The sequence below is a fragment of the Podarcis bocagei genome (genome assembly GCF_964188305.1).
Source record: "Podarcis bocagei genome assembly, chromosome: 2".
Taxonomy (NCBI): Eukaryota; Metazoa; Chordata; class Lepidosauria; order Squamata; family Lacertidae; genus Podarcis; species Podarcis bocagei.
Genome location: NC_138126.1, coordinates 13,064,426 through 13,077,296, shown reverse-complemented (window position 1 = coordinate 13,077,296; position 12,871 = coordinate 13,064,426). Strand labels below are relative to the sequence as shown.

General features: G+C 45.6%; 1 protein-coding gene across 1 annotated transcript; it reads left to right on the top strand.

Moving 5' to 3' along the window:
- The first annotated feature begins 436 nt into the window (after positions 1–436).
- LOC308580795 (zinc finger protein RFP-like) lies at positions 437–12,446 on the top strand. Its single transcript, XM_081182971.1, has 8 exons — positions 437–975; positions 3,036–3,131; positions 3,538–3,768; positions 4,923–4,945; positions 5,930–6,048; positions 6,488–6,520; positions 7,802–7,831; positions 11,810–12,446. The coding sequence occupies exons 1-8, from the start codon at positions 550–552 to the stop codon at positions 12,325–12,327; spliced, it is 1,476 nt and encodes a 491-aa protein (XP_081039097.1). The 5' UTR covers positions 437–549; the 3' UTR covers positions 12,328–12,446.
- The last annotated feature ends 425 nt before the right edge of the window (positions 12,447–12,871 follow it).

Sequence of the window (12,871 nt, the reverse complement as noted above, 5' to 3'; positions counted from 1 at the left end):
TTCCCACGGTGTGGTGGCACATGATGGAATAAAGACACCTTCCCCCCACCTGCCTGAGGGCTGCCTCCCCTTCTTCCATCCCCTACATGATGTTGGCCTTGTTTGTGTGTCATTTAGTAGGGAGACAACATAAAAGTAACATTAAAGAAAGTAACATTAGTACAGCGACGGTGAACACAATTATAATATCTCACAGTGGCTGGAAAAGGAAGCAACACAGCAGACTATGCTGTGGTTTTGAGCACCACAGGGAGCAATGCAGGGGGGCAGACAAGGGGGGAGACTTTACTGATAGCAAATATTTATTCTCTTATTGATACAGAGGAAAAGAAACCTTTGTTCAACTCAAAATTCTTATAACACAATCAAAAAGCATTCGCTGCTCCTTGAGAAAACATTCAGGAACTGCAAAGCACTGGAGACATATTAGTTTTTTTAAAAAAAAAATAAGGAGCACGTGATCAGTGAGTCATTTCCTGGAAGGGAAACTCCCAGTAGCTGAAAACGGAGAAAGTGAAACTTAACTCGGATCTTCCGTGCAAGGGAGCCATGGCTGCTTTTGAGGGTCACATCCAGCGTCTCCGTGATGAAGCCACTTGCTCCATCTGCCTGGATTACTTCAAGGATCCAGTGACCATCCCAGAGTGTGGGCACAACTTCTGCCGATTCTGCCTGATCCAGTGCTGGGGGGAATCGGAGGCAGAGGCTTCCTGCCCTCAGTGCAGAGAAAGAGTCCAGAGAAGGAGCCTCGTCTCCAACCGGCAACTGGCAAACTTCGTAGAAATAGCTAAGAATCTCAGCCTTCAAGAGGGAAAGGAGGAAGGAGGGAAAGGAGGAGTCTGCGAGAAGCACCAGGAGCCCCTGAAACTCTTTTGTAAGGAGGATGAAGCCCCCATTTGTGTGGTTTGTGACAAATCAAAGGATCACAAACACCACGAGGTGATTCCTGTGGAGGAGGCTTTGGAGGAATACAAGGTAGGAGATCCCTGGATCTTGAGGGGGAGAAATAGCTGTGGATTCTACTTGGGAGGTTTTCTTTTTACTTCTCAGGTCCAAAGTAGGCATGGCATGAATTGGTGGTTGTTTATTATGTAAAAAGCAGCCCAGGGGAGCCTGAGGGCTCGTGGGATGACAGGGAGGAGGGAGTTGAAGTCTTTCTCTCTTCCAGGGGGACAAAGGGAGCTCCCTTGATATCCCTGAGTAGCATCTGCAAAGACTAGGTAGAAGTCTGTAAGCAAGGGGTGACCTAACTGGGTCCCTGAGCCCCACAGGGCTGGCACAGAAAAAAGGTAGCTGGTCCAGGGAGCCAAGACCCAAAAAGGTTGAAAACCTCTGGACTTTTATTTCCTCGAATAAACTACTCTGCTATTATAGCAAGACCACTGGGCGCAAGAAGCCAGCATACTATTCACCTCCTCTCTGTGTGTCTCAATCAGACCTTGTTGTTGTTGTTGTTGTTGTTTAGTCGTGTCCGACTCTTCGTGACCCCATGGACCAGAGCACGCCAGGCACTTCTGTCCTCCACTGCCTCCCGCAGTTTGATCAAACTCATGCTAGTAGCTTCAAGAACACCATCCAACCATCTCATTCTCTGTCGTCCCCTTCTCCTTGTGCCCTCCATCTTTCCCAACATCAGGGTCTTTTCCAGGGAGTCTTCTCTTCTCATGAGGTGGCCAAAGTATTGGAGCCTCAGCTTCACGATCTGTCCTTCCAGTGAGCGCTCAGGGCTGATTTCCTTCAGAATGGAGAGGTTTGATCTTCTTGCAGTCCATGGGACTCTCAAGAGTCTCCTCCAGCACCATAATTCAAAAGCATCAATTCTTCGGCGATCAGCCTTCTTTATGGTCCAGCTCTCACTTCCATACATCACTACTGGGAAAACCATGGCTTTTACTATACGGACCTTTGTTGGCAAGGTGATGTCTCTGCTTTTTAAGATGTTGTCTAGGTTTGCCATCGCCTTTCTCCAAAGGAGCAGGCGTCTTTTAATTTCGTGACTGCTGTCACCATCTGCACTGATCATGGAGCCCAAGAAAGTAAAATCTCTCACTGCCTCCATTTCTTCCCCATCTATTTGCCAGGAGGTGATGGGCCCAGTGGCCATGATCTTCGTTTTTTTGATGTTGAGCTTCAGACCATATTTTGCGCTCTCCTCTTTCACCCTCATTAAAAGGTTCTTTAATTCCTCTTCACTTTCTGCCATCAAGGTTGTGTTATCTGCATATCTGAGGTTGTTGATATTTCTTCCGGCAATCTTAATTCCGGCTTGGGATTCATCCAGCCCAGCCTTTCGCATGATGAATTCTGCATATAAGTCAAATAAGCAGGGAGACAATATACAGCCTTGCCGTACTCCTTTCCCAATTTGGAACCAATCAGTTGTTCCATATACAGTTCTAACTGTAGCTTCTTGTCCCACATAGAGATTTCGCAGGAGACAGAAGAGGTGATCAGGCACTCCCATTTCTTTAAGAACTTGCCATAGTTTGCTGTGGTCAACACAGTCAAAGGCTTTTGCATAGTCAATGAAGCAGAAGTAGATGTCTTTCTGGAACTCTCTAGCTTTCTCCATAATCCAGCGCATGTTTGCAATTTGGTCTCTGGTTCCTCTGCCTCTTCTAAATCCAGCTTGCACTTCTGGGAGCTCTCGGTCCACATACTGCTTGAGCCTGCCTTGTAGAATTTTAAGCATAACCTTGCTAGCATGTGAAATGAGTGAAATTGTGCGGTAGTTGGAGCATTCTTTGGCACTGCCTTTCTTTGGGATTGGGATGTAGACTGATCTTCTCCAATCCTCTGGCCACTGCTGAGTTTTCCATACTTGCTGGCATATTGAGTGTAGCACCTTAACAGCATCATCTTTTAAAATTTTAAACAGTTCAGCTGGAATACCATCACTTCCACTGGCCTTGTTATTTGCAGTGCTTTCTAAGGCCCATTTGACTTCACTCTCCAGGATGTCTGGCTCAAGGTCAGCAACCACACTATCTGGGGTGTACGAGATATCAGACCGTATTTTTTCCTTTTCTCTTTAGGGAGAGATCTGTCGCCGCCTGGAGATTCTGAGGAAAGAGAGAGAGGAAATTCTGGCCCATCAAGCAGCCCTGGACAAGGAATGCAAAGACCTCCTGGTAAGTGTCTCTATTCTTACTAGTGAGGGAAGAAGCACTTGAAGAGTTGAGTCAGGACTGAGGAGGGATGGGGAAATCTGCCCATTTCAACTTCTCCCCATTTCTCCTTTTTCCATATCAGTCTGTTTATTAACTCTGGTTATGCCATGTCCCAAAGCATGCAGGGAACATCCATGGCTAGAAAAAATGCTCCTTCCTTTAGGCTGTATCCCTCTGCAAAACAGAAGTCAACAGAAAGTCAATAAAGAGGGCTGCCCCTCAAAATAAAGGTTTACTTCTTTAGCCACTGGAGGTTTAAAGTCTATGAAAAATCAAAAGTGTCCTCCCTGTGGAATTCTCACAATTCTCTTCCTGATGTTTTGAAGGCTGATCACCTTCCACACTCAGACCTCCTCTTTTCTTGCAGAAATTAACAGAAACGGAGAGGCTGAAGACTATGGAGAAGTTCAGAGAACTGCGCCACTTCCTGGAAGAACAAGAAAAACGTCTGCTGACTCACGTGGAAGAGGTGGAGAAGGAGATTGCAGGGAGAAGGGATGAGCAGCTGGCCAGATTCTCCAGGAAACTCTCCTCTCTTGAGAGGATCATCCAGGAGATGGAGGAGAAGAGTCAGCAGCCAGCGAGTGAACTCCTGCAGGTAAGATGGTGGTAGGAACAACCAGAGGATCCAGGAAAAGGCTGCCTCCAATCCTTCATGTGCCCCTTTCATCTATGCAAGGAGTGCAGGGGCTGAGATGATGGAGCCTCTGGTCAGGTTTGTAATGGACAGGAAGACCCAAGAGAACGGGGATGCTTAACTCAACTGAATGCAGACTAGAGATTCGTCTGTGTTCTTGATGGAACGGGAGTTGATCTTCTGCTCTTTGCTGATGCTTTGTCTCCAAACGCCTTTCAGCTGTGCGGGGCTTCGTCTAGGATGCGTTCAGGCCTCCTTCCGACATGAGCCGGTCTCTTGGCCAAGTTTCTCTTCCCGTTCCCTCCATGATTTCTGGGTTGATCCCCTTCCCCATGGATACAGATCGGCCCAAAATGGTGCTCAGTCACAGTGACCAAAGAGCAAGACAGAGGGACTCGTCCAGACTGCTGCTTGTCCCACCCCTTTCCTCCAGGAAAACCCACTGTTTACTGCTGAATTAGAGCAAACCTCAGCCAGGTTTTCTCCGGATTGATGTTTGCTTAGATGTTGCACTAAGGAGCAGGTTTTTCCTGAGGGAAAGCGGCAGGGCAAAGGCGAAACCACTTGGACTCATGTTTTCTGGGCGCAGGAAAGAGAGAAGTGTGGGTGAGCCCAAAGAAACACTGAGCTGTTTTTTACCCCTTTGGAGGCATTTTATGCTGCAGGTGCTTTTCTAATTTCCAGGTGGAAAATAGAATTTGAAATTTGGGGACTGGGCCTGTGCCCTGGCAGGATTATCCTGTAGGCTTACTTACATCTGAATTGCACAATGCAAACTGGATTAAAGTTATTATAATCTAAGACTAGAGATGGTGTGAATTGTCTCTTGAACCCACAAATGTGAAATTTTCCTAAAATGCTGGTGGGTTTCATAAGGATTTTAAACAAAAATGGCAAACTGATGTGGAAATGTGGAGATCTTGAAATCAGAACAGTTAATAATTTCAGACTGGAAAAATAAAAGCTGCGAGAAACCAAAACTGGCTGATTCCGCCATCCCTCCCCAAAACCTTGGCATGTGCCAGGCAGACTGACATCTGAGGGCCAGGGTCTGAGGGGGTCTTCCTAGTGTGGCCTGTGGTGTGCAGTGAATTCCCTTCTCTTTTCCCCTCTAGGATGTGAGAAGGACCTTGCAGAGGTAAGTGGATCTGGCTCATTTCCATTAGCATCACTCTTTGAAGCTGAGATGCAAGAACCTCAGACATGGCCCTCCAGGGGCTGCAGGGGGGAGACTGGAGGACTCACTCCCTGCAGCACCTCACAGGTAAAAGTAGAGCCCCCTCTTCTGAACTTGTAGCCCCCCAATTCTCCCTCCAAGGATCAAGGTCAACTGCCTCCTCCCTCCCTCCCCACATCCCTTCACAAAGGGATGGGGGCTCTTTTCTTTCTCTTGCACTTTCTGTTCATGGACTTTTTGGTAATTGCAAACATCTTAAGAGAAAGTGCCAAAGATACTTGTGAAGAGCTTAGGATATACAAATAGATTTCGATGTCCAACTAGAAGCCCCCTAACTCTGGTAACTCAGCCCCTTTGAGGCACTGAGGGAGGGAAAGTCTGTTGGTCTAGAATAGGTGGGTTCTTTTTCTTGGGAGCGTTTCCAACGTGAGAGGCTGAAGGTGGTCTTGAGTGGGGGGTGAAAGTCCGGTTGTTTCCTGCCTCTGGAGGGAGAATCCCATGGGGCATGGAGTTGTGCCCTTCCTGGGTGAGAGAGGGGGTGAAGGGAGGGTGGAGGTTGTTTTCCTTGACCTCTTGGCAGCTTGGGACATCACTCACATCCTCTGGGGAGGCTCAGGGAGGGAGGGGTTGCAGGCATTCCACCTCAGGGGTTTGGTTCTTAAGTCCTGGGAACTTCCCAGAAAGCTGTTAGGGGGCAACATTGTTTGAAGCCATGGGAGCCCTCCGGTGGTGTCACTTGGGGATACATCTTGTCCCTTGTGCTGTTTATGATCCTTACGAAGCCACTGACCAGGGCTTGGAGGTGGGTGTCAAGAGATGAAGCTGAATCCTGGAAATTACCTGGTGGGAAATGAACTTCAACTTTGTTCATTTTATTGAGATCTCCTGCAATAATTAGGGAGATGGGGCCACAATGGGGCCATTCATTGTTTTTCTTTTCACCAGGTATGAGGTAAGAGAGAGTCCAGAGAAGCCACTGGCTTTCCCTCCAGAGCTAAGGAACAGAATCTTGGAATCCTGTGATCTGAATCACCTTGTGGAGGATACAATGAAACAATGGAAAGGTAATGAATAATGGCTCCCAGGATTTTACACTGGGAGTTCTGTTACTTCTTCAGAACTGAACATGCCAGGCTCTTATTGCATGGAATTGAGTAACCCCAGGATACCTTCCTTCTTGGTGCTCCAGCCTTCATTTCCTGTCCCCCAGAATGGCCCATGTATCTTGTGAGGCTGGATCCTGTAAAGAAAGCATGAACCAGAGTGTAGAGCAAAGTCAAGATTTTTTTCTCCCATGTGCATCTGTTTACAGTTATACGGAACCTCCTTTTCCTTTTGGTTCCTTACCAGTCTACACAACCTGGGGTTGTCCTTTGGGAGGTTCTCCTCCACTAAATGGAGTCAATTTAAGGATGCCACGTTATGTAGTGTTACTTTTGTATGGAGATTTATTTCAGGTGGAAGAGTGTTGCCCTTACACTTTATATCTTTTTGCTTCTTCAGATGCTGTGTTATACAGAAAACAGCTTCAGAAAGGTAAATTTCCAGGGGAGGAACAATTTCACAGGAGGGATGGGGACTGATATTTCATGGGTGTTGAACCGTCTGCTCTGCAGACTTTGGGACCCCCATCAATGGTGTAACTCTGGGTAACAGTCCTCTACTGGCGTTTGGGTTCTTTGTCGGTCCCATAAATGAACTAGGAAGGGTTTGAAGGCTTGGACTTAGGGCAGAGCTTGTCCCTGAGAAGAACCTGCACACCAGTCTGAGTTCCTTTCCTGCCTATAGACTATTATCCTGGTTTCTCCCTTAATGTTATAGATTTTGCTTTCTTTCATAAAATTTATATACTGCTTGATTGTGGGGAAAAGCCTCAGAGCCTTACGATATATTAAAAAAGCCCTTAGGGAGGATCCTGCAGAGTCAGTCCAATGCCCATCTTGTCGAGTTCTCATTTATAAGGAATCTCCCTTGCATTTTGTTTTCCCTCCACATAATCTGCAGAGGTTCTTTTGGGGCTTCTTGAGATTTGCTTGCATTTCTCCCTCGTGAAGTGTGTTAAAAAGGGCACCCGCAAGCACCCAGTCCCTCCTCCACCTCCTGCCAGGCTGGTCTCCCAGCAGCATAGCCAAGGCCAGAGCCGCCTCTTCCTCAGAGTTTCAACCTCACCAGCCCCATTTCTCGTGCTTCAGCCATCCCCATCTCCTCAGAGTCCCCACAATTCTTATGAGATCAGCCCCATTCCATGAAGGAGGACTTCCCATTGCACGAGACCCTTGGAATTACATGACAAAGCTCTGCAGCTTCTTCCTCCGCAATTTGGTTTGTCAGCATACTTGGAAATTCCAGTTTCAACAGCTTTTCCCCACCAGTTTACTTGGGGCAGATGTTAAACCTTTCTTCATCCATCCACTTCAGACCCCCATTTCATTTGTGGATTTTGAATGATTGTATTCCCCCATTTTCTAGTAAGGTTTACCATTTCTGATTTTCCCATGAAATTATGGAATAACAGAGTTTGAAAGGATCCCAAGGATCATCTAGTCCAGCCCCCTTCAATGCAGGAATCACAGTTAAACTCGTTAGTTGTTTTAATTCCTTAGGCCTAGTGATATTACATTCTCAAGAATAATCTTTTGGAGAATATTTAACATCACTACTTAGTCCTACAGTTGTCATCTTTGCATGATTTAACCTTTTGCTTGAAATAAGGAAACATCAGATGCTATGATATGGTGATGTTTTGTAAAAAATAGTTTTGTTTTGTTTTTAGCTACTGCATTGTAGCCTGTTAAGCCTGTCTTTTTGCTTCCTCAGATGTTCTATCATTCAGAAATCTTCAGAAAGGTAAATTTCACATGGAGACCCCAATTGACAGGAGGGGGGACTAGTATTTCATGTGGGTCAAGAGTCTCTTGAGAACCAGTGTGGTGTAGTGGTTAAGAGAGGTAGTCTCGTAATCTGGGGAACCGGGTTCGCGTCTCCACTCCTCCACATGCAGCTGCTGGGTGACCTTGGGCCAGTCACACTTCTCTGAAGTCTCTCAGCCCCACTCACCCCACAGAGTGTTTGTTGTGGGGGAGGAAGGGAAAGGAGAATGTTAGCCGCTTTGAGACTCCTGAAGGGGAGTGAAAGGCGGGATATCAAATCCAAACTCTTCTTCTTCTGTACAGCTTGACTCTAGCCCCTGCTGTTTGTATCACAAAGGCAGAGAGGGTGGACTTGAAGATGCAAAAGGGGGGGGGGGACTGCCCAGAAGGATTCATTCCTGCCTAGAGAGAGTTGGGTTGCTTTTGCATGTGACCTTTTTCAGGACTGGTTGCTTCATGTCCTCTTTTTCTCAGACAGGTCCTCTATTTTCATGATTAAAATTTCTCTCCTGGGCGGATTTTTAAAATTTTAAAATTTGGCAAAATGTCTCAAGTTGTTTGGTTTGGTTTACAGTAACCCATGAAAAAAATTCTAGTGCATTAGACTCAGACCTAAGGCACCCAGCTAAGCTAGCCTAGAGCAGAGAATCGCAACAGAGCAGCATCTTCAACTAGCCACATCCTGTATAAAACCCTTGTCTTGTGGCTGAACGAAAAGGACGCTGGCTCAGCTACAAGATCTTGGAGAAGGAATCTGGGAGGGCAAGAGTTAACACCCCCTGCCCTTAAGGAGAGTCCATATGTACATGTTTAACAGTTTAATAAATTGTTCTTTGCACACTTGCGTTCACAAAGATGTGAACATGAGCCCAAATACTTCCATGTGGCAAGTGAGGGAGCAATTTGTATTGTTATTTTTATTATTATTAATATTATTATTATTATTCTTTGGTTGTTGAAAGTTAAGAACATTGCTACTAGCAGTATATCACAGCTTTGAAAGCCCACAAAGAGTAGGGGTATTTAAAATGAGTGTTGTCATAGCGATCCATGGTTAAGAGTAGAAGTTGGCAAATGTGTCCTCTTTTTTGCTCTTCAAAAGCAGCTCTACACTTGCCTGTCATGACTGTCCAAGCCCCTAACTGGTAATCCTTTTGAGTTATTCCCCCTTTCCCCAAGGGAACTAGTCTTATGGTGTATATTAAATCCAAGAGAGAAGCATGGAATAAGCAGTCCTTTGTAAAATTGCCCTGCCACCTGCCTCCTCTTCCCTGGCGGCAAGCCCTAGACTTCCCAGATGGTTGGGAGGAAGGCAAGGAGAGATCAAGTGGGTGAGAGAGATGGAGAGCTGGAATAAACAGGCTCCCCACTTAATGCGATTTTGACTTGTGGGCACGAGGGCCCAGAACGTGACCCCCGTGAAAGTGAGGGGAGGCCTATATGTGGTTTTATGTTGTTGTTTTTTTTAAAATAATCTTTATTAAAATTTTCAAAAGGTTACAAACAGTAAAACAGAAAAGAAAAAAGAGAAAAAAAGAAAAGAAGAAAACCAAAGAAGAGAACACAAAAAACAACAAAAAAATCCACCTTTTAACACTCATTTTCAATAACTTCTTTTCATGACTTCCCCACGTCTCCCCTTATTGTATTCCAACTCCAATTGTTTGTTCAAACAAGTTTTTCCCTTGATGTCCTAAGCATAGTTTATTAAATTCACTTAACCCTAATTTATTAAAATTAAACCTTAATTCGTTACTATACCTTAATTTAATTTAGTTAGCAATTTTTGAAATATATACCTTAACCTTATGTAAAAAGAAAAAACAGAGATGTAGAAATAAAGTTAAAAAAGATACCTTTCCTAAGGTTGCCACTATTTCCCATCCACGGACTCCCTATTCTTATAATAATAAAAAACAGATAGTTTTTACACTGCAAAAGCAAAAATCAAATCCCCTTTGGACTTCTAAACCCCACCCTTCTCTCCCCGGTTTCAATCCCAAACCAAAATTCAATTTAATCCATCTTTTTAGCCTGGTGATCTTACGTCCGAGGCTCTCAAATCTCTCTCAGTCCCTTTCAGCCGGTTTCTTCGAAAGTCTCTCATACTAAACACCCAAGATCGAAGAAGTGCTTTCCCAATGCTGACCATGGTTCTTCCAGCGAGGCCTACTTGTTTAAAAGTGGAGCTCCAACTCTGTTTCTTAAGTCTATATGTCCCAAATAGTCCAACTTTCACCTTGGTCAAATTAGACTTCTTCTTGGCAGGTCTCCGGCTCTCTTTTCTCTTCTGTGACGTTTCAGCCATCCCTTCTTTCTGCTCCTCCTGTTTGGCAGATGTCTTTTCCTCCTCAATCTTTAGTTCCTTTTCTTGTCCAGCTGCCTGCGTTTTGAACATCGAGTTCCTTTCCAATTCAGTAGGTATGTTTTCAATTAACTTCGGGTTTGAAGGGCTCGTAGACAAAACATGGCCTTTCTCATTCATCTCTCGCAGCTTTCCCACGAGAAAGATCCGCTCTTTCAAGCCAGCTCGTATTTCCTGTATTCCCTGTTTTAGTTCCATTCTTGTAATGTCCAAGAATCCCCTCTAGAGGGATTCTGGTTACTTAGTGTTCTTTTCCCTTCCGATCCAAAAGTCAGATTTATTTGTATCAATCTTTCTTTGCTTTCAATATTTTGTAACAATATAACCGGTTAGAGTTTCAGCTTTCGATTTTTCCAACTTTGACAGCTATTTTGACAGCTGTCAAAAGTTCCTGTAAATCCTCAGCAGGCTCTTTACACGGGTTACTCCCGGGCTTGAGAAAAGTGGTACTTAATCCAAACAAAGTAAACTCTAGTCCTCCAGCACATTAACTTAGTCCTTTAAATCCGTGGAATTTATATCTTTATCCAATCACGACAATTCTTCCCGCAACCTTAGTTGACAGGTCCTTGTTTTAAACTGTTTACAATAGGGGGGAGATGGACTTTTTTTTTCACCTCCCCCACTCGTGCCAAATCCAAACCCGAAATATTTGTAATCCAATTTCCAAATTACTCACGGGTTGTTGTTGTTCTTGATTTTAAGTCCAAATTTAATAGGAAGAAGTCAGCGCTGTCCGGCAAATGGCATGCGGCTTCGCTCGGCAGGGGAAGCGGAGGACTCACAGCACCACGCCGCTCCCTGGCACCCGTTCCGTAGCCTAAATTTAAAAAGGCTCCTTCACGGGTCGGGAGGGCGCTTACGGTGCCTGCCGAGTCACCATGTCCACGGGCTCCGTGCCCGTGGTTTTTAAGGGTCCCCGTGTCGCCGGCACGGCAAGACCCAGCCCCCTGCCTAGCCGATTCCCTCCGGAGCTTGGAGGGAATCCGCCATTAGCCGATCGCGCCAACCCGGAAGTCCTTATGTTGTATTTTTATGATGTGAACCACCCTGAGACCTATGGATGAAGGGCAGTAGGCAAATATGATTATACTATTATTATTATTATTATTATTATTATTATTATTATTATTATTATTATTATTATTACAGGGGGGTCCTCATCCCCCACCCCAACCAGAGGTCCCCAAAGGCCAATTCCCACAGAGACTGTCAGAGGAAAGCAGCTTCTCTCCTCTCCTGCCTCCTCCAATTCTCCTCTCTTTCCCCTTAGATAACATAGAAGAGTTGAGTAAAAGGTTTCCTGGGTGGTTTTTCCCCTTAGAAAATGCCTGGGTTGAGAGAAGGGCAGGAATAATACACATCGGATATAAGAAAGTGAAGGGAACGGATTTAAAAACCAACAAGGAAGATATTTATTCTGAGGAGTCTGCAAGGAGGAATCTCAGTCTAGCATGCGATGCAAAGAAATCCCCTTGATCTGAAAGGGAACCTGGGGGTTTTGGGGTGTTTTTTATTTATCAGGATGTCCGTTTCTGTCTCTCATCTGACTCTGCCTAATCTTCTCTTTCCCTCATCTTCTCCCAACAGCAAATGTCACTCTGGATCCAGAAACAGCCCATCCTGAACTCATCCTGTCAGAGGATGGGAAAAGCATGAGATTGGGAGACAAACCTCAAGCCCTGCCTGATAATCCTGAGAGATTCAATGACTGGCCTTGTGTGTTGGGACATGAGGGATTCACAGCAGGCAGACATTTCTGGGAAGTCACTGTGGGAAGTGGGGAATATTGGGTTCTGGGGGTCGCCAGGAAGTCTGTGGAGAGAAAGGGCAGCTTCTCCTTCAGTCCTGAGAGAGGGATCTGGGCTGTGGAGAAGTCGGGAGATGACTACTGGGCCTGCACCTCCCCAGATGACTCTCCTCTGTCCCTGAGTGAGGAGCCCAGGAGGATCCGGGTGACTCTGGACTATGAAGGGGGACGTGTGTCTCTTTCTGACGCTGACTCAGGAGCCGAACTCTACACGTTCTCAGGAGCCTCGTTCTCTGGAGAGACCCTCCTCCCTTTCTTTTGCCAGTGGAGAAATGAAACCCACCTCAAGATCTCCTGAGGAGACTAAATCTGCCTCTCAGGCCCAGCATTTTCTTTCCTTTTCCCACAATTCCCTCTTCAGCTTCTTAAAGAGACAGTCACACTTTCAGGAGTCCTAATAAATTTTCTCACCTTCAATCTTCTTTTCTATTTGAGATGTCTGATTTGGCAGAGGACGAGACTCTCAATCCCAGGGTTGTGGGTCTGATCCCCACGGTGGGCAAATGTTTCCTGCACTGCAGGGGGTGGGACTAGATGACCCTCAGGGTCCCTCACAACTCTGCAATTATAGGAAACCTTCCTCTCCCCACAATATCTTCTGCAGCTGTGAAAATGCATAAATTATTGGATTTGTAGATGACTAAAAAATGAACTCCTTCACCCACGTCAGGCAGGATAGCTCCTTGCTCTAGAGACCTCAGACAGGAAGAAAAAGAAATTGAACAGGGCATCATCTTCAAATGCCCTCTGCAAATACAGCCTCGCCATCTCCACCCGTTGTCAGAAGTATTGAGTGGGGCTTCTGCTCAGTTAAATGTGTTTTGAGTGGATGCATTAACGTT